The sequence below is a fragment of the Pelodiscus sinensis genome, chromosome 6 (genome assembly GCF_052426305.1).
Source record: "Pelodiscus sinensis isolate ZL-2025 chromosome 6, ASM5242630v1, whole genome shotgun sequence".
In the NCBI taxonomy this organism is placed as follows: domain Eukaryota; kingdom Metazoa; phylum Chordata; order Testudines; family Trionychidae; genus Pelodiscus; species Pelodiscus sinensis.
The window spans coordinates 85,594,481-85,621,827 of record NC_143057.1 but is presented as its reverse complement, the minus strand read 5'-3'; the positions used below and the strand labels follow the sequence as shown (position 1 = coordinate 85,621,827).

At 41.8% G+C, this 27,347-nt stretch overlaps 2 protein-coding genes across 3 annotated transcripts in view; one reads left to right on the top strand and one right to left on the bottom strand.

Annotated features, from left to right (window-relative positions):
• Window positions 1-13,408, bottom strand: part of POLK (DNA polymerase kappa) — an 86,741-nt gene extending 73,333 nt beyond the window's left edge. The window contains exon 1 of the mRNA XM_089779358.1: window positions 13,348-13,408. The gene's annotated coding sequence lies outside the window, so the exon portion shown is untranslated. The remainder of the gene's footprint in view (window positions 1-13,347) is intronic.
• The window catches only part of CERT1 (ceramide transporter 1), a 130,042-nt gene that overhangs the window by 1,174 nt on the left and 101,521 nt on the right, over window positions 1-27,347 (top strand). For both annotated transcript variants that reach the window (XM_006124267.5, XM_006124266.5), the window contains exon 2: window positions 3,176-3,310. In XM_006124267.5, coding sequence (XP_006124329.1) covers window positions 3,176-3,310 — 135 coding nt within the window. The remainder of the gene's footprint in view (window positions 1-3,175; window positions 3,311-27,347) is intronic.

Here is a 27,347-nt window from a genome sequence, read left to right as displayed (position 1 = left end):
TCTCCTCCTTCTTGATCCCCCAACTTGGCACCCCATCCCCTGACTCACCCTCCGCAAGCGTACATTTTGGGACCGCAGGCTTGTAACTAGACTGATGTAGAAGGTGAGCAGGGGCAGTGAGGGCATCTCTATTCATCAGGTTTTTGTCTGGAACCTGGCAATCCTATCCTAGCTAGTGTGCGTTACAAGCTAGTTTGGAAGGATACCTGTGATGACTAGGATTGGACTCCAGCACTGAATCTGTATAGGGAGGAGAGAGAGTTCTTGGGGGTCACGAAGGAAACACTTTTTTTTCTTGCGAAGACTTTTTGCAGGAAATAGCAGCATGTGATGTGCCCTTACAAATCACTTCTAATCAATAGGAATACGTCAAAGAGGAGTGGCATGGCCTTTAATCCCGGCATTAAAACAGTGTAATAAAATACCCTTGCAGCAAGAGAACGGGGTAAAGAGGTGAAAAAGGAAAAATTGTATGGATTATTGCTTTTAAAAATTGTGGTGCTTATGCTTATCTGTGTAGGAATTAAATCTATTTTTACTCTTTTATTGCTGTGAATTTGATAAAAATGAATTGTGTGATATCGGGTTAGGGAATTAAGTTTTAAATAATGTTTTAAAGACTAAATATTTTAATTGAACAATTTCAGTAGAAGAAAGTAGCTTCTCAATATATACTTAATGCCAAGAGAATTTAAATATTTTTGCATATCTCTCTATATTCAGAGGGGTTAAGGCAGAACTGAGTGGATGGGTCATGGGATATGGAGATCATGAGCAGCTCTGGATCATGAGTAGGGAAAACATGTGGGCTATATCCAGCCCTTCAGGGCTTTTAATCTGGCTTTCAGGATTATCAGTCTGGCAGTGCCGTGGGACTAAGGCAGGCTACTCCTGCCTTGGCCTGTGTCACTCCACAGAAGTGTTCGGCATATCCCTGCAACCCCATGGGGTCGAGGGCTCTACATGCTGTCCTCATCAGCAGGCACCATTCCCCCAGCTCCCATTGGCCAGGAATGGGGAACCATGGTTTATAGCTGTTGTGGAGACAGTGACAGCAGGCAAGGGTAGCTCATGGGGCCACCCGTTTTCCGCCCCCTCCCCCCAGGAGCCAACTACCTTAGGAGCAGAATGGGGCCAGGACAGGGTGGGAGCCTGCTTTGGCACTGCTGACCAGGAACTGCCCAAAGTAAGTGGTGCTTGGCTGGAGCCTGCACCTTTAGCCCTCTATTTCAGTCCCTGTCCTGAACTCCTGTCCTGAGCCCCCATCCCTGACCTAGCCTTACATTTATGGCCCACCATACAATTTCCCTAGAGCCTCAAAGTTTGCCCAGTACTTGATACTGAAAAAGTTATGTTACTATGTTTTTGTGAGGGAGTGAGACTCTGTTTATGAACTCTCCAATTAAAAAATATTTCTAAGATCATAGATGAGAGAAGTGCTGAGGAGAGGAAGCAGGCCTTGGCACTGATCTTCAGGATTTCATGTTTGATGCTGTGGAGGGGACAGGAAATATGTTTTTACATGATTCGGCTCAGAAATGTTGGGTTTATTACCCAAGATTTCTGCAACGTTATCTCCCTATTAGATGATTCAGATCATTAAGTAGAAAATCTGGTATTTGTTTCTAGTAGTATGCCATCAGTTTTAATATTGGCAAATGAAATGAATAAGAATTATATTCTAGGTCCTAATGATAAATTATCACGTATGTTAAATCCTAAAGAATTTCCCATACAAATGTGTCATCTTATAAATGCACTGTGTGCAATCTTTAGAGATATGTATGTAGTGCTTATACTCATATGATAGCTGTTGCCTTTACTGTTAGCGTCCAAGTGAAAACACATAATGAGAAATAATCTGAATTGTGAAATATGATAAAACCTGCTGCAGTAAATCTGCTGGAAGGTATTATGATTGGCTGACTTCAAATTCTTTGCTAGTTAATTCATGTCTTCAGTAATACCTGAGTCAAATGATTTTTTTATCTGAAATGATTGCAGCATAATATGTTTAGGTTAAGTTAAACATAAAAATACTTTTTAAAAATAAAACAATATTCCAAACCATTGATAAAGGGGTTACATTTCCTTGCATTCCCTGCAGTAGCTTAGGTAGTAAGGATTTCATCATTTTTGCGGGAGGGAAAAGCTTGATTGTACTGCTTGCCTGTAGAGGGAGTTCATGAGGAAGTTAATGTAAAATAGTTGCCATGTGAAATTAAAGTGCAATAGCTATTCTACTCTAACCCCTTTTGTGGTCACTCAGATTCTACACTAAGTGCCTGATCTAAGTACAAGCACTTAAGGTGAAAGAAGAGTGTCCACGTAAGGCATTAGTGTAGAATAGCTATTTCTGGGTCTTTTCCCTCATTACTCCAGAAAGCCCTCATTACTCCACAAGTAAGGGGAAAAGAAGCTAAGTATTTAGCTCTTCAATTTTTAAATGTATTTGCCTAAATTTGCCCATGCAGAGTCCTACTGATTAGAAATGTTGACCACATGAAAACACTTTTTACAATGTGGGGGCTGTTATCACCGAAATTTACTGGGGAGGGAAATGCATGTAGTCGACAGCATTAACCTATAAGCTTTTGCTTATCTATAAATTGGTTAATCGACTGCAGTATTACATCCCTACCTTGTATAAATGAATCTTTATATGATCTGGAGAATGAGACTTCTTAAAAGCAATATTTTTATCTTATGTAAACAGATATGAAAACTCTCTATTCTACTTTAATGGAAAGTTCTGCAACATCAAAACCAAAAGATTAGCTTCTAAGCCTAAAGAAGACAAAACCGAACTGTTTTACCAGTTATGTTTCTAATTTTTCACTGAACTATTCTGCGTTCATGAATTTAATTGTAATGAACATTTTGTTTTAGTTGGTTGTGATACCACTTCTACAATCAAGACATAATTTCAGTCTTATTGTTAATGAAGTAAAATTGGCTTAGGTTACCGTGCAACAAAAGTGGTTGAAAAGAATTGATGATTTCTGATCAAAGAGATAGCAAATTTGTCATTTGGGGAGAATTTTGAAAAACTGCATTTTTAATTTTTAAATTATCAGGAAGTTTAACAAGTAAACAAGGTGTCATCTCTTATCAGTATTTTTACTATTTGCAGACTTTGCTAGCTCTTTGAGATATATTTCTTTTTTCTTTATAGTGGACTAACTACATTCATGGATGGCAGGACCGATGGGTAGTCTTGAAAAACAACACTCTAAGTTACTACAAATCTGAAGATGAAACTGAGTATGGCTGCAGGGGCTCAATTTGTCTAAGCAAGGCTGTTATTACGGTAAGCACTACCTCACAGTTGATATGTTTCACCAGAGCATTATATTATATTATATTATATTATATTATATTATATTATATTATATTATATTATATTATATTATATTATATTATATTATATTATATTATATATTTTGTGATGCTATGTTGTCTTTTGTCAGTGATTTAAAAGTAGTATGTTTGGAACTGAACAGGGGCATATATGTAAGATAACAAAGAATACATATCCCGATCTAGGATGGAGTACATGATTGACTCCTTCACTTTTCTGACTCAACAGAATATGGTAAATAGAAGTAAAGGTTGTTTATGTAGGAGACTGAGTTTTCTTGTGAGGTGGCCCAAGCCTGTGTAATGAACTCCTATGAGGAGTAGGACCCATGGAAAAAAATCTCATCACCTTGTACTCCGGGTTCAAAATGATTCCATGATCTTGCCTTCTCTAATGTGTATGTGTGTACATGCCCATGCATATAAATATAGAAATATTAAATTGGGAACACTCCACGGTGTATGGTGGAGAGGATGAGAAAATGTATGATGAACATTAGTCATGTTGCTTATTTGCACTCTTAGAAAGAACCATGATGCTACGGTGATGTAGTGTTAGAATCTACTAGAATTCAAAAAAGTGAAGCAAGCATGGACATTTAGCATGGGATTAGGAGTAACGGTAGTTTGAATTAGGATCTTTAATTCGAACTACCTACTCCGTGCCGCGTGTAGCCGCGGGCATGTAGTTTGGACTAAGGGGGATTTTAAAATGGCGGCGCCCGGGAACATGCAAATGAAGCCCGGAATATTTAAATCCCGGGCTTCATTTGCAACTCCGCTTGCCCTAATTACCCTACCTAGCTCCAACTAACGAGCTAGTGTAGACATACCCTGAGTGAATTGTGTTATGGGAAATACCAGCATATAATTGAACAAAAGCAGTAATGCTTAATATTTCTGCAAGATGAAAGCCTATGTTTTGTTTTTTTTAGAGTTGTAAAGTGGGGTGAGGTGAAAACTTTACTACAGGCAGTCCCCGAGTTACGCGGATCCGACTTATGTCCCCAGAGGATGGGAGCGGCGGGACGCCCAGATGCACCGTGGTCCCGCTGCCCGCGTCCTCCGGGGCGAGAAAAGCTGCTCCGCGTCTCCCTGGTCTGCTGGGGGGGGAGCCCCCCCCAGCAGACCAGGGAGACGCGGAGCAAAGCTGCGGAGGATGTGGGTGGGACCACGGCGCGTCTGGGCGGTCCCGCCAACCGCGTCTCCCTGGTCTGCTGGGGGGGTGGGGGCGCAGCTAGTGCGCCCCTCTTTCCCCAGCAGACCAGGCTTTTCTCGCCGACGATGCCTGGGGTAGAGCAGCTGGAGTGCTGCCGGGTTGGTCCCTGCAGCGCCGCTCCTCCGTGCTACTGGACCAACCCTGCAGCACCTCAGCTGCTCTGCCTCAGGCGTCCTCAAGTCAGCTGCTTCTGAAACTGACCAGCGGCTGACTACAGGAAGCCCAGTCAGAGTTGCTCTGCCCTGGCTTCCTGGAATCAGCTGCTGATCAGTTTCAGCAGCGGATGACTTGGGGACACCTGGGGTAGAGCAGCTGGGGTGCTGCCAGGTTGGTCCCCGCAGCGCTGAGGTGCTGCGCTGCGGGGACCTACCCGGCAGTGCGCCAGCTGCTCTGTCCCAGGCATCTAAATTCAGCCGCTGTTGAAACTGATCAGCGACTGATTCCAGGAAGCCCAGGGCAGAGCAACTCTGCCTCGGGCTTCCTGTAGTCAGCTGCTGGTCAGTTTCAGCAGCGGCTGAATCTGGACGCCAATTCCGACTTACATACAAATTCAGCTTAAGAACAAACCTACAGTCCCTATCTTGTACGTAACCCGGGGACTGCCTGTACTTATAAATAGTTCTGCTACAAAAGCTGGGGTTGAAGTGTACTTGAAATAACTACAGAAAACACTAATTTTGAAAGGTAGGTGGAAGACTTTTCCATTTGGATGTTTGGCAGTTAGAAACATCCATAATGCAAAATAATTGTTAAAAATTGCTTTACAGTTTTTTGTTGTTGTTGTTTTTTAAATGGCGCCTTGTCCTGAATTAAGGAGCACATGGGGGGGCACACCAGTGGGATGAACAAATATTTCTTTATTGGATATACTTCACTTGATCCGTTAAATAAGGCCAGGTTTTAACAAATTTATCTGATGCTAGCCAAAAGGATATAGTAGATGTGAAGTGGGATAGTCGCAGGGAGGTGGGTTTAAAGAGCTCGAGAAAAAATGCCATGTTGAGAAACAAAGTCCATCTCTCTCAGCCTGAAATCTACCTTCTGTTGTGGGTAGTACTGGAATTTCCAAATAATTGGCTGGTTTCCAGCCAATAAGAGTGGCGAGATTGTGCTGGGGGGGGGGGGGGGAGGGTAGGGACAGCACACGAAGCTTCCCATCCTCCCCTGTGTGGAGAGCCATGTTAAGCAGTAAGCTGCTTTCAGCGGCGTGGGGCTGGTCTGTGTCTTATTGGGGTGCGTTGTGTGCCCGGTTAAAAGGCTTTGCAGGCTGGCTCCTATGGCTGTATCTTGCCCACCCCTGCACTAGAAGCTTAGGAAAACTTGAATCCTCTAACCTTCCGAATGTTAAGGAAGTATAGTCTCTGCCACTTAGGGATGTTAAATATGGAATAATTGACTAATCAAATAGTTGGTGCATTTTGCATTGACTATTCGATTAGTCGATAGGGAGCCTCTGCCTTTGAAGTGTAGCAACAGCCCTAGGGACTCCCACGCTGACCCTGGGCTCCATGCGGCACTGCCGCTTTGAAATGCCCTGGGGAGCTCCAACACTCTAGAGCGCATATGTGGCCCCACTCCCGGAAGCATGGCGCGTGAGCGGCCCCACCCCCGGACGCCCGGCACGTGAACGGCCCCGCCCCTGGTCGCCCGGCAGCCACGAAAGGTTGGGGACCACGGCTCTAGAGTAGGGATGTAAAATCCTATTTACATAGTTAACCGGTTAAATGTTACATTGAACTGGTTAACTGATTACATGGACTACTCCAGCTGTACTGGAGCACCCACGAGCTGTGGCAGGCCCCATGGGGCTAGAGCACCTCTTGCCCATAGCAGGTGGGTCACTGTTCCAGCCTGTGCTGATTAAACATAACCAATAAATATCACCCATTAAGAGTGATTCTTTCTGGTTAACATTTCATATCCCTATTCTAGAAGGAGTGCTTTCCACTTATGGTATTAGTGTCAGCAAATTGACTCTCTAACCCTGAATTCTTGAAGAAAGTATACACTAGTAAACTGAATGAGCATCAAATCAGATTTTGTTTAACAAATGTTCTGTGGGACAACTCAAATATGTGAATAAATCACAGAAGACTCTTCAAATGCCTCCAGTAAGGTGGCAAGGCAGTGGACTGGTAGATTCTCATTTTGGTTACTTGGTAATATTTTAAGAGTTCCCACTTACATGGATTAAGCATTGACAGCCTGGAGTTTGAGGAAAATATGACTGACTGACAAATTGAGTGTGGTAATTTTATGTTTCATCAATATAAAATAGAGTGAATGTCATCTAAGGATGTTTAGGTTTTTAAAAACTGGACAGGCGTAGTAATGTTTGGATTCTTGTTCAGTGAAAAGAAGATTGAGATTACATGGATGACAATTTACATTTACAATTAAGTTTCAATCACCAGTTTTTTAAAATCATGATAAAGGTAGAAAATGCAACTGAACATCAATCAAAATTAGAAATCTGAAATGTTCATCTGCTGTAAATAGCTATTTGCATGGAAATCTTAATGTTAGTCCTCATGTTTCCTATTAATAGCTACAACAGAGCTAGTTGCCTTAAGTATTTACACCCAAACTTTATCTATAAAAATTAGTAACATACAAGATAAATATTAGGTAAAGCTGGCCAGGAGACTTATCAGCAAAAATTGTTCTGTACTGTGTCTGCTCTCTGATGGAATCACTGGAAAATGGAAGTCTTGACTTCTCCTTATCAACAAATGTTTGACAGTGATGCTGAATTAGGGATGTAAGCAACTAGTTAACTATCCTATAAGCAAATGCTTATCGGGTAGTCGAGTAGGAACTTGACTAGTTGCTCCCCCCCCCACCTTTGCTGCCTCTGTCAGAGAAAGGCAGCTAGGCGGAGGAGGATGAGCCTGTGCTGGGGGGAGCTGGCATCAAAGCCAGTCCTCTTCCCCCCCCCCCCAATCACCACCTCTGCGGGGGCCATGGGAGGCAGAGGGCAGTGGGGGAAACAGTGCAAGCAGGGATAGAAACAGTTCCACTTGCACAGGTCCCACTGTTGCTCCTCCTTTGAACTAGCTTTGCCTATTCCTTTGAAATATATAGGAGCTGTGGGTGGCTCTTGTAATTTCATAGGGAGAAGTGCAGTGGGATAGCAAGCACCCCCGTATTGACTAACTGGATAGTTGATGGAAATTCCATCGACTTCTCAATTAATTAAATTTTGATTAATCAACATCCCTACACTGAATTGATAGTTAGAATCTTTTAGGAGTATCTGCTTGTATAGACCTCCAAGGGGTTAAATTTAGCTTATCTTCAGTAACTTATGAACTTTCCAGATCTCATAAGTGAGACAGTCATAGTTGTAAAAAAAAATTGTAACTGCAAACAATGCAGGAAGTGCAGTGTACTGCAGTCTTGCCTCTGAATTGACACTGAAAACTGCTTCAGCATGATGTTAGAGGTGATGCAAATAGGTGATCTTTTTCGTATTAAAGAACAACTTCCACGATGTACCCTTTTCTTAAAAAAAAATAAAAAAAACCCCAAGTTCTCTTTTATTATGGCCAAATGGCTATTTTGGTAGTAATGCATACTCAAACCTTGTCTGAAGATTCAACTGGAAACTTTTGTACTTCTTTCCTACAAAGGATTCTTTAGTGCTTCTGGATCAGAGTTCCTGCATTTCATTTTTTCAGTAAGCTTTTGAGTGCAGAAAGTACCTATCCAGAATTATTGTAGTACTTCCATTGTAGTTTTCAGTATTAGAACAACAATAATGTTGTGCATGATGGTTACAGAGCCTCTCTGTGCTGAGATCTAATAAAAAACACAGCTAAACTATAGGCTTTAGATTAGAGCTCCTGCCTCGTTATTGTTTTTAACCGTGACCATAGGTGTTTCAGGAGACTTCTGTTGATTCTGGCTGTGTCTACCCTGTCAATTGACTTCAGTCATTTAGATGTGCCAACCCTTCTCCCACTCCAAAAATATGTAAGTTTTGTCATGGCATGTGCCAGTATGGACAGTGATTTGTTGGCAGGAGCACTCTTCTGTCAGCAACAATGTGAACACTGCATGTTGGGATGGAAGTATTTTGTCAGCAAGAGAGTTGACATATAGGAGCTACACTGCCTGATGTTTAGCAACATGGCTTTCAGTAAATGCTGTATCCTTTGTCTAAACCACATCTTTATTACAGCCAGGATCGAAGGAGTGGAGCTAGATGAACTAGTGGCCAATTTAGTGAGTTTAGTCAGGGCTACTCAACATGTGGCCCGTCGGCCATATGCAGCTCGCGGCCCGTTTGTTTGTGGCCTGCGGGGTGGTTTGGGTTTACACAGCGCTCAACATGAGGCCTGTGGGTGGGATCTTTTGACTATGGCCTCCATTGGGAAGATGCCCCACAACGGCAAGGCATCTCCCAGGCAGGGTGAGAATTGAAAGACGCAAGCAGATGGGCTGGCTAGAACAGACCGGGTGGGTACAGGGTGTCAGTGTTTCTAGCCCCCCGTGAAGAGGTGCCGGGAGTGCTTGGGCATTGTGGGAAGTACTTTGTATTTATGCCCCTGTCAGTGAGAAATAAGCTATTTGTATGTATATGCAGCCACACTCAAGTTACGGCCCTCGGCTTGTGCTGAGAGTATCATTGTGGCCCCTGAGGCTTCCAAAGTTGAGTAGACTTGGGTTTAGTGAAAACCCACCTAATCAACGTAAATCACATTCCAGGCGATTCCTTACCCCGCTGAGAATAGAAATGTAAGTCAATGAGAGAGTCTCCTGTTGACCTTTGTGGGATAGACACCACAGTTACTTTATCTAAGTTATGTCAACTCCAGCTATGTTCACATTGGTGGAGTTCTGTACGTTAGGTCAACTTACTGCAGTATACCTACCTAAAGCCTCTGCACTTCATACCATCGCTGCTGATGTGTGAAAGTCAGACAAATTGCTGAGAGATTTCTATAGTACCAGCTCTCCAGGGTCATATGGCTGAACAGAATGTGTATAGTATTGCTATTAGAGCTATGACTATAGTAAGGATCGCATTACTACTAAAATATATAATATAGCCTGCAAAATGCTTTGAAATCCTTTTAGAATAAAAAATGCCAGTTTTATAGAGCTGCTTTTTTGGAGGTGTGTGCATGATCAGAACAGCCCTTCAGCATGGAGCAGATTATTTGATTAAACAGTTGGGAAAATGTTACATTTGCAAAATCCTCAAAGAATCTTAAGCTCTAATGGCTATTATACTACTAGGCTACATCTACTCTGGCAGCTTCTTGCGCAAGAACTCTTTTGCAGAAGAGTTCTTATGCAAAAACTCTTCCAGAAGAGAGCGTCTACACTGGCATGTGCTTTTGTGCAAGAGCATCCATGCCAGTGTAGATGCTCTCTTGTGCAAGAAAGCTCTGATGGCCATTTTAACCATAGGGCTTTCTTGCGCAAGAAATTCATGTTGCCTGTCAACACTGGCCTCTTGTGCAAGAACAGTTGCGCAAGAGGGCTTATTCCTGAGTGGGAACATCAAAGTTCTTGTGCAAGAAGCTCTGATTTTATACAGTAGAATGTCAGTTTACTTGTGCAAGAACACGCGGCCAGTGTAGACAAGCAGCAGGTTTTTACGCAACAGCTGCCGCTTTGGTGCAAGATCACTCCAGTGTAGACACAGCCCTACACTTTATTACAAGAAGTGACTCCTGCATGCAAGAATTTTCCCCTTAATATCATTGCTCCAAAATTCAAATAATCTGTAACTTCACTGCAAATGGGTTTCTTTATTAAAACAGTGTCATCAGGCTGTTTGAATCAGCAGTGATCCCTACATTCCATTGTAGCAAAACTGTTTTTATTTTCAATTTGGCAGACCAAACAGGACATGTACATTTTCATGCTTTTGTATAGACTTTTCTCAATTTTTGCTTTATATTTACACTGAGATTGTAACCAAACCAATAAGAAAATCATGATATGGATATTGAAGTACATTGATAAGTAGCAACGATCATTCCTGAGATTTTTTGTAACATTTCATTTTAATGTTTTTATAGTGTAAAGAGATGTTTTAGACACTTAAATTGAGTGCACTCATGGCACGAGTAATCAGGATAAATGGAACTCATCCCAGTCAACCAGTTTCTAGGGATATTCCGTTAAGCAACAGTTTTCTTTAATGATAATGCTTTATTAATTTTCAGTTATTCTCCTGAAGTATCAAGTGGACTTACTGAATACCATTGCTGGACCTCAAAACTCCACAGGGACAGATTACTAAATAGAAAGCTCTGTAGTGGTAGTCTTCTGATATTTGGGAAGACCTTTCATGGGATTCATAAACCATCTACTAGCCTATAGATGGATTCTTAAGGGCTTGAGAAATGACCTCAACAGTAACAGTTAAAGAAGTGCAAAATTCCAGTTTAGTTTTAGCTGTAAGTCAGGACACAAAAATGTTCATATAAGAAAAGATAAAACTGATATATATATTTTCAAGCTTCTACTTTGACATTTCAAAGGATATAAAAAAAATTGGAATGTGACAATATTCTCTTCATTAAAGTCCAGTTAATGCTTATCAATACCAACTTTTTCTACAGACTTGGTAAATCAAGTTTTTCAGCAAGCTAACATTTCTGATTTTCCTTTTTATGACTTTATTTATTTCTGGATTGTTTATAGTATGGTGTTGCTTACCATTAATTAGTGGGAACTAAGGGTGAAAGAAAGAGGCTGCAAAATCCTTCTTTAAACAAATTGGCTTTTTAAAAAGTAAGAGAGGCTGTCCTAAATTTGTCACTGTGAACAGATGCACTGTGAATTTTCTGTGAAAAATAAATTCCTTTCACAGTCTCCATGTTTTACAACTTGAAAATGTAGTTTAATTTTTGAATGATTTCTTTCTTACTAATGAAAATAAGAACTTTGTGTCAAAGCTACCATAAAATTATGCTCAGCCACTATTGTTGCTCGAAATAAAAATTGGATTGGCATGCGTGTTTTTAAGCAGTCATATTTATAAAATGTAATTTTTAGGACTTGAGCTAATTAAAGTTTAAAAATGTAAAGCAAAACTTGAGTTAACAGTAGTTCTGATCTCAAAATTGTTTCTTGTATACATTTTAAAATAGAATACAATTGGAAACTCAAAATGGGCTCCTGGATTTATTCAGAATGAAATAAATCAATTTTTTTAAGTGCTGTTGGAGGATAAATAAGGATGAACTATCCTGGTAGCCCATTATGTGAATCTAGAGGCTATTTTTTCTAACTTCCACACTTTGAACTCCCAAATGAGTAATATTGCTAATAAAGAAATAATTATTATAAGTATAAACTTGTGACTTTTGTCCACTGGCAGGTTTGATTATGTACAGTCATATTTAAACACTCCTTATTTAATGTTTAGTTGCAACAATGGTCTGTTTTATAGATGTCTTGAATAGGAATAATGCCAGTGCTCAGATACCAAAGCAGTGGATTTGTGTCCAGAAAAACCTGCAAAAATCTAAACTCTTTACAGTAAATAACTCCTTTCCATCCCCTTAATTTTGTAAAATAAATAACCTTGTGTGTGTAGGCGATGAACTTATTTAGAAATGTAGACTGTACGGGCTGTGAAATGACTAACTAGATTTTGATATTTATTTGTGGGAGAAAGTGTTTAGGATTTCTAGGTTTTAAGACACATCTTAAATATGCAAATGGATAGAGGATATAAGATGGAAGTGGAGAAGTGATTATAAGCAGTGACCTTAGGTATAATAGGAAGATTGGACAGTAGTTAGAGAGGCAAGTGGGAGTCCTCACAAAAGAAGTTAAAGCATGCATGTACAGGCAGTCCCCAGGTTACATGGATCCGACTTACATCGGATCCCTACTTACAAACGGGGTGAGGCAACCCCGCACTAGCTGCTTTCCCCCAGCAGACCAGGGAGGCGAAGCTAGCGCCCCCCCCCAGCAGACCAGGGAGACGCGGAGCGGCTTTTCTCAGCAGACACCTCAGCTTGAGAATAAAGGACTGAGGGAAGTGAGGTGTGGGAGAATAAAACTGAGCTCTGGAGAAATGTTTGGCTAGAGTTTCCCCTACAATATGTACCAGTTCCGACTTACATATTCAACTTAAGAACAAACCTACAGTCCCTATCTTGTACGTAACCAGGGGACTGCCTGTATTGCCAGGGACAGAGCAGAAGGAGAGGAAGAGGTTAAGAAATAAAGTAAGGGAAGGGATGTGAGTCGGAACAAAGGAAAGTTGGGGATAGAAAAGGATGGGGTTACTGGGGTAAGTGGAGACTTCTGTGAGAGTTGGTCTCTGTCCTCCCTGTCACAGCTCCTTTCCCACTCTGGCACGATAAATGCGGAAGTGGGGGCTGGCAAAAGTACCTCAAAACCTTATCTTCCAGGTTTTGGAAACCCCACCCCCAAAATCTTAACCTAGATTTTTGGGAATAAAAACTCTTCTTCCACCACCCAAATATTGATACAAAAATCAGGGGAGAGATCACTTGGGAAATCTCACCCCTAAAGTACAAACCAGGATACACACATTAACCAATACCAGGTTAATAAAAATAAAAGAGAAGAAACTTTTATTATCACCACAATATCCCTGTTGCAAGCATAATGACTAGATAATATACTCATGAAGGGGAAACCCACCATGGGTCAGGCTTAGTTACAAAGGAGAGCAAAACCCATTTTTAAATGCACAGATATCAGATCCCATTTCCCAAATCATAAAACAATAAAACCGAACGGATTTATTTGAAATGTATCCTACTTACAGCTAGTGAAGAATTGTTTCTTGGAGAGAGAGAGACATGTCTGTCTCCTTCATTAGCTGGAGGGAACTGCCCAGGCCAAAAAAGAGGGAAAAACCAAAATTCCTTTGTCCCAGTTTGAAATTCCTACCCACATTCCTATTGGCTGCATCTACCTGATGGAGGTAAGGTTAACCCCTTTGTTCCCAGCTGCTGGCTAACCCTCATGATCATGACACTTCCCAACACACACCTCACTAATAATGTTTCTCTTTCATGTTCGAATGTTTCACATAACAGGGAAACTGGCAAAGTGCTATTAATGCACAAAAAATGAAAATGAGATTTTATTTTCATATTGGAATTACTGTGCCGAAGTGTTTACCATGGTGTATACCTATCTCATAGAGCTGGAAGGGACCTTGAGAGGTCGTCGAGTCCAGTCCCCTGCCTTCACAGCAGGACCAAGTACCATCCCTGACAGATTTGCCCCAGATCCCTAAATGGCCCCCTCAAGGATTGAGCTCACAGCCCTGGGTTTAGCAGGCCAATGCTCAAATCACTGAGCTAACCCTCCCCCAATGGTGGACTGATTTAAATCACATGAAAATCATTGGTTTAAATCAAGTTACCAAAAAAACTAAGATTGACTTTGTTTAGAGTGCACTTAATTTTGGACTAAACAAAAACAATTCTTTCCAGCTTGTGTCTTTATTTTGACATTTTTTTAGTGTGCTGACGAAAGGAAATGGAAAGCACAGAACTTTCAAGAAGCAAAAGCTGGTAGTTAGGATGGGCAGACTAGAGCCATTAATAATTTTATGACACACTTTGTGTGTGCGCGTGCGTGTACATGTTTCTGAGGAGATGTAATTCTACCATTTTTTTAATGAGAAATTTTAGTATTTCTTTTGAAAAAAATCTGATTTAAATAAAGTTGGATTTTTTTAAATAATGGATTTTCATCCACTCTGAGTGTTACTAGCAGCAGTGGTAGGTAGATATTTGGAGAACTGAGATTTAAATAGCTAATTAAAGGACCATAATCTAACATTTTTGGTTACATGCTTGGAAGCAAAAAGTGCATCTGCTTTCTTGAGAATAGCACTGATATGGTGAGGGGTTCCTTTTCAGTAGCAGTAAATACATTTTTAAAAAGTGAAAAATGTTCATTCCACAAGTACTTACAGAATCAGTCTGTGTTGGAATGGTTTTTAATTACAAATATATTATTGTAACAAAGTGAATCTACAGTTCAGACAAGGAATTAATGATAAGTAGCCCAAAATATTTTTACAGTATACTAACTGCAGCTTGTATCCTTGAGGGAAAAATCATCATTTTGACTTTAGCATAATCATGTGTTAACCTATATCCCTCACGTTAGAATAAGTTAGCACTAAATAGACCACAATAATTGTGTATTATGATCACTAATTACAAATAAATAATACGGGTTGAATCTCTCTGGTCTGGGACTATGGTCCAGTAGGGCCATTGATGTTGCTGGACCAGAGAACCCATGGAGTCCAGCTGCGCAAATAGGACCGCAAGGCCTGGAGATAAGCTGTGGTGGCTGGCTGGGCTGCAGTACCCAGCTGGTGACTAGAAAGGGTCTGGACTGGCAGCAGCACCAGGCTGGGGATGCAGAGCCTGGCGGCTGGGGCCAGCATCAGAGCTGGATCGGGAGTGTGGAATCCAGTGGGGAGCCCTGAGGGATCTGCTGTTGGAACCCAGGAGAACCCAGAATCCATTAGTAGAGGGGGCAGAACTGACCTCCCTTGGCCCACCAATCTTCCTTTTGGATTCCAGGGTGCTGGACAAGGGAGATCCAGCCGGAGTATGTATTATCATAGCTCTTAGAAACCCGGTCAAAGACCATTACACAAGAAATTTATATTAGTATTATTTTGTTATATTTTATGCCCTCATTAGCTATTTTTTAAGATGTAAATAAACGTTGAACATTTAGTCTGGCATTCTTTGAACCTGACCAGGGCAGGTCAATACTGTAGAGCGGCAATACCAACACTTCTGCTTCTTTCTTGGGTCTTAGAAGACACTCAGGGAAATTAGAGCTCAATAACAGCACAGAATACCAGGGGTCAGGACTGGTGGCTGTTAACAAACTTTATGGCATCGTGGAAAACTTGGCCACACCCATGGTAAGTGGACATCTGGCTACATAAAATGATGCTGGACCAACGAGGTTCAACTTGTATTAAATTTGACTGATTGTTGAGACTATTTGTTACTAGCAGTCTTTATCAGAACACATGATATAGGCCATCCATGTTTTCCATTAGAAATATACATCATGTTCCTGTTTGTTGTAGGCCAAAGGATTTTTGTTATGGAAAACTCTTCATATATATTCTGTCCATCTCAAATACATATATTTAGTAACCTGATAGTTGCATAACTGTTACAGCTGTTTGTGATTAAACAAAGCTTGCTCCTTACATATGCATCTACTCTTAATCCTGTAACTGAATTTGCGTTCATTTTCATAACATAATGGTTTTCCAAATATTGGAATTTCTTACTTGTAAAATGCAGCAGAATCTGGTCTAGGAAGGACTAACTATTAAAATGCTTTCTGTTTGCTATTGACTGTACACAATACGTAGTTAGCTTAAATATTTTTGTATTCTTTGCCATAAAATATACCCATATATTTTAGATTGTTAGCCTCTTGGGCAAGCTAATTATTTTGCAGTAACTTTCACATCATCTTTGCAAGCTAGACTCCATGTAACATTTTCCCATCAAATAAAAAATATCCTTATGACTACCAAAGAAATTAATCACTTGGTTGGTATAATCTGGGGATCAATTTAAAAATTGAATAGTTACTGTATGTGTAGCCTGTACTCACGCATATAACTGTGCCAGTAAGTTAAGGCCTTAATGCTATCAACCTGTAGTTTTCAAGATCTGTAAAATAATAGCTTAGCTAAACTAATTAAGGCATAAGGCTCCAAAGTCTTAGCATAAGTAATGAACCAAAAGTAAACATAGATCAATAGGGGGCTGCACACTTGCTACGCTCACCATCCCCACCTCCCCTGAGAATTGTGGAGGGGTAAGGCAGCCTGACTCCCACCCCCTGGAGCACCAGATAGGGGGGAGGTTGCACAGCTCTACCCCCCCCCCCCCGCCCTGAGCAGTGGAGGGGGAAGGCTGTGAGGCTCCTGCTCACTCTGCCCCCTTTCTTCCCCCCCCCCCCCTGAGCATAGGGGGAGGCTGCGGGGCTCTTCCTTCTCCGGAACATCATGGGGGGGGGGGGGTGCTGCTCTGCTCTTGTCCTACCCTAGCACCAGGGAGAGGGGAGGCCATGCAGCTTCTCCCCCCCCCCCCCCCCCCCCAGCAGCAAAGCTGCAGAGGTCTACCACCTTCCCAAGCATTGAGGAAGGGGAAGGTAGTGCGACTCTGCCCCCCTGGCTGATTCTTCCCCGCAATCTAGGGTGTGTGTGAAGGGAGCTGGGGAGGAGAGAGGCTTGTGGCTTCTGCATCCCTTTTCCCCCGGAGCACCAGGGAGAGGTGTAGGGAGTGGCTGTTTGGCTCCCATCCACCCTGAAAACTGGGGACAGAGAGAAAAGGTCACATGGTTCCATGCTTTGGCCTCGTCCAAGGCCTCCCCAGGAGGCAGCTGAGCACTGGAGAAAGGGAAGGGAGGAGGAGGAGGATGTCACTCTTGTCCCACAGGAAGCTTTTTTTAATATGTAGAGAGATAAGCTATCACAAGATACCTCTCATTATGGCTTATGATAGTTTGTTTTAGCTCATTCAGTAGACACTTTTTTATTAAGCTCCAGAGGTTTCAGGTTTGATCCCAGAGGCAACAGACTGCCATTATACTAATTTTGCAGATAACACTTTCCACAGGATCAACAGGACAAGATTCTGTACTCTGGTGGCTAGAGACCTACTACAAGAACATCTTGTCAAGTAAAATGTGTAATTTCAATAGTGCAGCCTCATTAAAATGAAGTTGTCTTAAATCAACTAACTGAGGCATATACATTGCTATTAGCTAGATAGTGGAGTATATTTCTGAAATAACCATTCCAATGTAATGTGTTACAGCTGGTTATTTCTTCTGTTTAAAAAAAAGTTTCATAAATAACCAACTTAAAGTGTATTGAAAAGCTGTGTAAAATTCTTTTTTTGTGAGTATATGTACATTAGTCATAACTGAAATGTAAAACATTTAATAACTTTGACATATATTAAAAATGCTCTTTTTTAAGTTAGATCAGGCTGTCATGTGTTTGGATCCTTTTACCTTAACCACAACTCTTGCAAATAATGGTGCTTGCCTACACACACACACACACGCCCTGCAAAAGAGTTCATACATATAACACACTAATAAGCATATTACACAGATTCTCCTCTTTGCTGATGTAGAGAGGGTGAGTTCTATCCCTCTTCTATAAAGCTTTAGCTGAAGCTATGGCAAGTCATGATTTTAGTTTTGGAGGCCCATATTTTATCCCTGCTGTTTGACATGAGGGCAGCTGTTACACAGAGTTCTACATGTATAAAGAGAGTAATATAAAAACTACATCATAATAAATTAGCTCTGCAAGTTTGTTTGATAGTGTTCCCTAGTTGTATTGGCTGCAGTCATTCTTTGATGCTATTTATTAGCTTCCCTGACTCACCAGCTGGACTCAGCATGATATCTTAATGAGATAGGAAGGAAGACTTAACAGCAGAAGGGTTTACAATACTCACCTAGAACTTGTATTGGTGGCAGGAGAATATGTTAATTAGTAGCAACAGCAGGGATTGCAGTTGCATGCAGCTAAGAAGACATAACCCCTTCAAACCATTGATGCCAGGATTGGATCAAGTATTTCAGTAGTCTTGGTAATGTAGCCTTTCTCAATTACTGTGAATAACATCTTTTGGTCACTCAGGTCTGTAACCTAGTTGTCATGTTCAACTTAGGTCTCTCTATGACCTCAAATCCAGACTATTTAAATCTTGTATACAGTTTGTGTGTAGTTTTGCTTCTCAGGTTTTTGGCTAAGATTGAATGTAGTCATTATCAATATGGCCATGGAGCTCCTCATCAGAGCCAGCTCCGGTGGCCTGGCCAGTTTTGACCTGGATGGTAACAGAATTAATAATTTATGTAGACTATCTGTTCCTGATCACCAAAAGTTTGGACAGGCGCGGGCAAATGATTGACATTGTCAGTAGAGCTGTCAAGTGGATGGGCCTCTACTTCAAGGTCAAGAAGTGCCTCTCTCCGTATTGATGGCCATTTCAGGAATCTGGTTTGGGCAACACAATTCCTGATCTAGGGCGAGCCCTTGGCTTCCCTTGAGGAGCGGCAGGTATACCAGCACCTGGACACACCTCGAGAGTCCAAATCCAACAGGTCCCTGAGGAAACCATTGCGGAGATCCAATGGGATGTGGTCAGCATCAACTTGTCCCTGCTTGCACCCTCGTGTCAAGAACTTTAAGGAGAAACTGGACCAGGACAAGGTGTTGAAGGTAACTAGCAACTGGGACAGCAGTAACCATTTTGTCCCTGGGGTCAGCTTCACCCAGTTTATGACAGGCAGTTCATCCACCAGACCCGGCTCAACTTACTTCCCTTCAACAGAGTATTCTCCACCCAATCCGCAGCAGGAGTTTGGTTGTGGCATAGGACTGGGATAGAGGTGCAGGAGGGGTTGAGGTCTCTGGGCAGCGCTTAACTCGCATGTTTCTCCAGAAGCAGTGACCTCTTCCTCCCTGAGGGTATGTCTAGACTACCGGGTTTTGTCGACAGAAGTTTTGTCGACAGTATCTGTCGACAAAACTTCTGTCGACAAAGAGCGTCCAGACACATTGAGTTCTGTCGACAAAGCAAGCTGCTTTGTCGACAGAACCCTGTAGTCTAGACGCAACCCGACGGGCAATAACACCTTCTGTCGACAGAACTCTGTTGACAGAAGGTGTTATGCCTTGTAAAATGAGGTATACCAGCATCGACAAAACTGCTGAGTTATGTTGACAGAACTCAGCGGTAGTGTAGATGCTGGTATAGTTTTGTTGACAAAAGTCCACTTTTGTCGACAAAACTCAGTCTAGACACACCCTTAGTTACTAGCTCTGCATGGTATCTCCTCCCACAGGCCCTGCCACTGCCTCTCCCGTTGGATATCGTTCACAGCCAATAAGTGTTTTGGTGTGGGATGTGGGGGCAGAACAGTAGTAGGAGATGAGGGAGAGGGATGTTGCTACTTGTAGGGAGCCTGCCAGTCCCACTAACCCTATCCCTTCTCCTACCCCATGCATCCACAGCACCCCAAAGCAATATTTAGTCAGGGGTATGCAGTACAGGTCACAGGCTGCGAATTTTTGTCTCCTGCCCATGACTAACAGGAGCAGGTGATGGAAGTTTTGTGGGGGAGTTTAACTGGAGGAGGGGGTTTCAGAGAAGGCTAGATACATAATATTTTTAAAACTTTTCAAAGACACCATAATAAAGGCTCAACTTAAATGTATATACAAAATGAAAAAATATAGGAAGAGAGCCTCAAAAGTGCCGCTGTGACTTAACCAAGTAAAAAGCAGTGAGATGAAAAGGCATCGTTTAAAAGTGGAAGTTAAATACTTGTGAAGAAAATAGAAAGGAGCATAAACTGTCAAATGAAATGTAAACGTACAATTAGGAAGGCCAAAAAGGAATTTTAAGAACAGCTAGCCAAAACCTCAAAGTAATAGCAAAAAATCTAAGCTTGTTAAGGAACCATTGGGGCTACTGGATGATTGAGATACTAAAGGAGCAGTCAAGGACTATAAGGTCATTGCGAAGAAATTAAATGAATTCTTGGCATCTGTCTTCATGGCTGAGGACATGAGGGAGATTACCAAACCTGAGCTATTTTTTAAGTTACAAATTTGAATAACTGTCCCAAATTGAATTGAATTTAAACAAAACAGTCATCAGGACCAGATGACATTCACTCGAGTTCTAAAGGCACTCAAATGTGAAATTGCACAACGACCAGCTAGTTTGTAATCCCTCCTTTAAATCAGCTTGTGCACTAAATGACTGGAGGATAACTAATGTGATGCCAATTTTTTAAAAAGTTTCTAGGGGTGTTCCTGGCAATTACAGGCTGGGGAGTTTAATTTCAGTACTGGGCAAACTGGATGAAACTAGAGTAAAGAACAGAATTGTCAGACACACAAGTGAACATAATTTGTTGGGGGAAGAATCAACATAGTTTTTGTGTTGGGGTGGGATATAAAAGAAGATATAAAAGGTGTATAAAATCATGACTTGTGCGGTGAAAGTAAAGAAGGAAAAATGCAGTACAGTTGTCTGTAACCATACATACTCCAATCTATACTCCCTCCCCCATCCTTCCAATGTGGTCATGTCATTCATAAGTATGTTGCATACTACTGAAAGCCACCGCTATCACGGTATGTCTACACTACCACCCTAGTTCGAACTAGGGTGGTTAATGTAGGCAACCGAAGTTGCAAATGAAGCCCGGGATTTGAATTTCCTGGGCTTCATTTGCATCTTGCCGGGCGCCGCCATTTTTAAATGTCTGCTAGTTCGGACTCCGTGCCGCGTGTAGCCGCGGGCACGGACTAGGTAGTTCGGATTAGGCTTCCTGTTCCGAACTACCGTTACTCCTCGTGGAAGCCGCAGACACGGAGTCCGAACTAGCGGACATTTAAAAATGGCGGCGCCCGGCAAGATGCAAATGAAGCCCGGAAAATTCAAATCCCGGGCTTCATTTGCAACTTCGGTTGCCTACATTAACCACCCTAGTTCGAACTAGGGTGGTAGTGTAGACATACCCTCAGTGAGGTTTTCTCCCAAACAGAAATGGTACTATTTTTCCCTCTTCCTTTGGGCCATGTAAGCCCATAATGTGGGGAGCGCAAAGCATCCCTGAATTGCCCCCGTGCATCCAACTCTGTTTGTGATAAGTGCTCTTTCTGGCTGATCATACTGATGCAGTGGCCCTTTGTGGTCATAGCTCCCTCTGGAGGAAGTTACTTAACCTCTGGCTTTGCAAAAATTGTGAAGAGCACAGCAAGCCACAGTAATGCAGACAACATTAATACTGACATGTAAATGGATCTCTAGACACCTCCAGTGAGATTTATATGCCAAAAACACATTTAGCAACTATTCTTCATGTGCTGAATGTAAACAAACTGTCTTTTGTCAGGTCCTCTTAAATTAGGTTATTCTATAAGCCAAGGTAAAAGTGAGTATTCAGGACCCCTAAAATGATGGTGGAGACAATAACTCCATTTATGACCACGTCATTTGGTGGGAATAGTATCCCAGTCTGTCCATGATTGTTTAAAAAAAAAAATATCCTGGCATTGTGAACTTTTCCACATCAGCCTTTGTAGACATTCATCTAGTGTAATGTAGAGAATCATTCGCTGTGGTACATGACCCTGAATACCCTTTATGGCTTATGTACTCGTTCTCCTTGAGGAAGGCAAACTGTAAGCCATGAATCCCATCAGGGACCCCAGCAAAAGTCTCATTTTTCTCAAGGTCAGTAATTACTTCAGAAATCTCTTATTGCTCACTGCATTGGAGGTCAACTATAGAAGCCTGGTTGCCTTGAAAGCTCCATCACCACCTTACTACCATCAACTTTCCAAATTCAAATTGATTTGCAGTGGACTTGTAGCAGTCTAGAGTGGTCAGTTTTTCAGATGGATATAGCCGTTTATCTGCTCTGGAAGGTCAGTTCAAGCTGCTTACAAAGTTCCAAAGCATAGCATTTTCATACAAAAGTTTTGGACCCACTGTTCATCAACCCAAGTGTGCATGATAAAATAATGTGATCACACCAGTCTGTGCCAGAACTGCCAATCTCCATATGGGTCATGAGAGGCTATATGGAGGCTATAAGCAACACCACCTCTTGCTCCATGAAAAGGTCTGTCAGGTGTCTTTGGTGGATCAGAGAACACAGCTGAAATATCTACTAGCATTTCACATTTCTTGTATCTATTTACTGGCACAGGAGCGAAAGCAAAGGCAAGAGAAGGTGCCTCTATGTTGCTGGCTTTGTAGCTGGGACTCCAAGGACCAAAACAATGGCATGATATGATGCATTGCTAAGCTATTCAAAATTCTTGCAACAAGCAAGTTGAACAATCAAGTTTTCCCACAGTTAACCACAGTCAAAGCACTGGAGCTGTCAAATTTTGGAAAGGTGCCAGGATCTGTCTTCCGCACTATGAACATTAGAGCCCCAGTTTCAAGCCTTGTTTAGAAATATTTTAATGTAGGGTTAACAATTAAAGATGGAGGTAACAATTAATGTTGATGCTTAAGTCCTGGTTTCTCTAACCAGGTACACTTTTCTCTAACCCTGGTCAGCTGACTAAAGTGAAAACACTGCAGGGAGCACAGGGCCAACAGAGAACTCAAGTAGTTCCCCGCTGGCCCTGTGCTCCCTGTGGCATTTCAAAGCGACAGTGCCGCATGGAGTCTGGGATCAGTGGGGATTTCCCCAGCTGACCACGGGCTCCACGTGGCACTGCTGCTTTGAAATGCTGCGTGAAACCTGGGGCCAGCGAGGAGTCCAGACCTCAGTTGGCCCTGGGCTGCATGTGGTTTTTCAAAGTGCAGACCCTGGGCTCATGTGGTGTTGCCATTTTGAAACATCCACACAGCAGCTGCCCAGGTCTGTCCCTGGGCTCCACGTGGTGCTGCTGCTTTGAAGCACCCCTTTGTCTTCTCTCCCCCCCCCCCTTGTTGCTTCTTTCTGATAGAGGTGGCGGGGGCGGGGAGGGGGCAATGAATCGACTAGTGTGTTGACTATCCGATAATTTGCTTATTGGATAGTCAACTAGTCATTCACATCCCTAGTCGCAGGAGTATCAAATGTTCTGATGCATACTTCCTAGTCCAGAAATGCCCTTTGTATGTGCTCTCGGGGGCAGGCAAGAGCAGCTGATATTTAAAAATGATGTTGAGGGTCTGTGGATCTAGTGTTTTGTGTAACAGTATAAGCCCATGTTAGCTTTGAGCAAACAGTGGTTTTAAACAGAGTTGGTATGAGCATGAGTAATCAGCTCAAAGCATGTGACCAAAAATAATGACATTGAGAGTTACTGTGTTGAAGTTGCAGTGATCCTTGAAAATACTATGCCATCTTATTTAAGATTGGATTGAAGTAATAGAAATGAAATATGGTTAACTGTTTATTGAATGCAATAAATAATTGGCAATATAAGAAACTGCTTCATCTGGCCTTAAATGAAGTTCTGTAATTAGTAGCAATGTCACTTATTTGTAAATTCTCCTGCTGGCCCGTGCTTCTTGCATGCTTTGCTTTTGAAATGTACAAGGCCAGTGGGGGACTGCTTGAGAGAGAACTGAGAACTCTGAACTAGGGATGTAGGCAACTAGACGACTACCTAATAAGCTGAGTAGTGACCCGACTAGTTGCTTCCCTCTCCCCTCTGTGAAAAAGAGGCAGCAAGCAGTGGGCGTGGGAGCTAGTGCTGTGGTTAGCTGGCTTAAAAGATGGTCCAGCACCATCTCATGGGAGCAAAAGAGGCAAAGGTGTAGCTGGGGACCCATGAGCCAGAAATGAGCTGATTCCTAGCTTGCATCTGATCCCCCTGCTATGCCTCTGCCTTATAAATGTATTAAGAGCCTAGTGGCTCTTGATACATTTAAAAGTCAGAGCCTTGGTGGGGTGAGCTCCTGGGCTGGAGCTAACCCCATTGAGGCGCTGCAGTTTTCCCCTTATTGACCACTCAATTAGCTGATTACTTGCAATTTAACATCCCTACTCTGAAAAGCATATTGAATTTTCATACATAGTCTTAGCTGGTCTTCACATTGTGAAGGAAGTACTAGCTGAAAGAATGATCACACATACTAATATATGTTATCATTGGAACCAAGAGGTCTGTGTCATAGAAACTAAGATAAAAAGAGATGAGGCCAGGGGTTACAGAAGTGAGGGGAGAAATGCAGTCTCACTTGTGAGGAACCCAGAGAAGAGCTTTCCTTCCTCTGTTGTTTGGGTAAGCTTTGTGTCTTAACAGTTCATAATTTCTTTGGCTGGTGTGGTGAGAGTTTACCGTACTGTTTCAGCCCCTTCCCATTGGATGTGTCATAGGCTGCAGTATACCTCCTTTTCCTTGTTCTGTACCTGAACATGGAGGTGTTCCTAGATTGCATGCTGTGGCACCTTGAATATACTGCCATTTTGGAGAGTTGTGAGTAGTTCATGAGCTGGCATTAATGAAATGTCATACTTCTATGCTTTTATATACATTTTGTATTTAATTTTTTAAGTGCATGCATCTTCACAACAGCCCTGTGAGTAAGCTATTTTTCTCATTTTTAATAAGGAACTTAAAAATTGATTTGCCCAGGGCTCTACAGTTAATCAATGGCACAGCCAGGGATTGAAATCAGAAGTACCTGATTTCCAGCCCTCTGCCTAAATCACTAGACTAACTGCTGTGTTTTTTCTACATAAATATTGCCTGCAAAAAAACCTGTTAAAATGTTTACTTTGTAAAGCAGAGCACTTAAGTTGGGAAATGTCAGAATTAAGGTTGCCTGTGTGATCCTAATTTGGTTCCCTTGTGCATGTGCATTATGAAAGCCTATGCTTGCTTGATCCTATAATAGTCTTCAATATAAGGCAGGAATTTGTTGTCTAACTATGGTATTGGCCTCTCTTTGGCCTAATTTTTGTCACGTGAAGCAAGTAATTTATCAAGTAAGCCTCTTTGTCTGGCTCACTCCACACTCTAAATCAGGGTGGGCAACAGTTTTTGTAGGGGGGGCACTTCACCAGTTTTGATAGTGGTTCCCAGGCTGGTTCTGCCTCTGGAAGGGGCGGAGCATCAAGTAGATGGCACAGCATGCAGGGGAAGAGGAGGTTTCGCATGCTCCCCTGTGGGACGAGGAGCATGCAAAATCTCTTGGCCCCTGCCTCTGTGGTACCAGGGGCATGGGTCACCTATAGGGAACAGCCAGCCAATTTGATCAGCTGGTGGTTCCCTCTGGTGTCACATGCCCCTAGTGGGGGACGAGACTTTGTGTGCTCCCCTGCTACCAGGTCTCAGTTGGCCTGAGCGCAGAGGTGTGTGTAGCAGGGCGGCCCGCCAACCATATATTACTCACCCCGGTATCAAAGGACTCCTTTGTTGAGCTCTTTCTGTCCCCTGCTACTTTTTCCTCATTACAGAACTTGTTATATCCATCCATGGTGCTGTCAGATAGGCAGCCAAGTACTTACCAGTAATCACTAATTCCTTGCTGAACCAGCAGTAAACATAGTGGCTACGTCTACATTGGTCCCTTTTCCGGAAGGGGCATGCTAATTTTTCAGATCGTAATAGGGAAATCCGCGGGGGATTTAAATATCCCCCGCGGCATTTAAATAAAAATGTCCGCCGCTTTTTTCCGGCTTTTAGAAAAGCCAGAAAAGAGCGTCTACACTGGGCCCGATCCTCCGGAAAAAAGCCCTTTTCCGGAGGATCTCTTATTCCTACTTTAAAGTAGGAATAAGAGATCCTCCGGAAAAGGGCTTTTTTCCGGAGGATCGGGCCGGATCGGGGCCAGTGTAGATGCTCTTTTCCGGCTTTTCTAAAAGCCGGAAAAAAGCGGCGGACATTTTTATTTAAATGCCGCGGGGGATATTTAAATCCCCCGCGGATTTCCCTATTACGATCTGAAAAATTAGCATGCCCCTTCCGGAAAAGGGGCCAATGTAGACGAGCCCTCTCATTGTTAATCACTGCTGTTCTACTCATCAGTGATTGTAGATCTTTGTATATGTGAATTGGTGACTAAAAATGGTTTGCTTGAAAAGTAGAAATGGACCTAAAATGAGGCACTTAACTAAAAATATTTTTAAAATTTCTTTTGTGACACCTAAGTATTCCTGAGTTTACTGAAATGCTGTGGTTAAGCAATCAACAACACTTATATCTAAAATGATCATACATTGTTTTATTACAACTTAATATGTAGCTGACTTTGTGTTTGGGAAAAGAGAAATTAAAATAAATTACTATTGAACTTATATGTCAACCTTATGATGAAATTCGTTAAATGGGAAAAATGATGTAATATTAAGACTTTAGTGTGTGATTCTAAAATGGTTCATACGGCGTATTGCAAAGTATTTGCTACCACACTTAGTAATGTTTAAATATTTGAAAAGACACATGACAGGCCACATTTCAAATCAGCGTCAAATTATGTAAAGAAACTGCTTGCAAAGTATGTGCGCACTTGTAAACAAAAAGTAAACTTGTAAACTCAATGTTCATGGCCAATTTCCATTTCCTATGTGAAAGATGAATGTAAGTGTTTTCGGAGACTATATTTAAATATTTGGTTACCATATTTGAATCCTTGCACAAAGCAATAATACCTATAACCATTAAAAATTGATAGTCCTTGGCATATGGTGACTTCCGATGATTGTGGTTTAGGAAGTGTTTAACATTTAAAAAAAAAAAAAAAAACTTTTGTCAACTTATTGTCATTGGTGATCAGAGTGAATGTATTTGTTAATGTTCCATTGTGTATTTAAAAAAATTATTAGCTGTTTGATTAAATGTGATGATTTTGGAATTTTGAAGGGTCTCTGTGATCTGTCATACAATTTTTTGTCTGTTAACTAGCATTGCACCATTCTACAACATGAATGCAAATGTTTATTAGATGTAGCTTATGATTTTATCCTGTTGCCCAGTGTTTGAGTGCCTTTCACACAAAATCAGTAGTAGTAGACACAGTGGACTTCATGAAGTTACTGCTGCTTCTTTCTGTTTTGAAGTTAAAATTCAGCTTGTGATCAAGCAAATCTAATGGTTGTTAGTCTGCTATAAAGTTTGTTTGCTTTTTATTTGAATGGGGGAAGAACTGTTTGGTCCCTGCTAGGGTAGATTTCCAAGAATCCTTCAGTGTTTTTAAATGTATCTTGAAGCAGTTGCTATACCTTTTCATCAACCTTTTCTATATACCAGTTGTTGGCAACC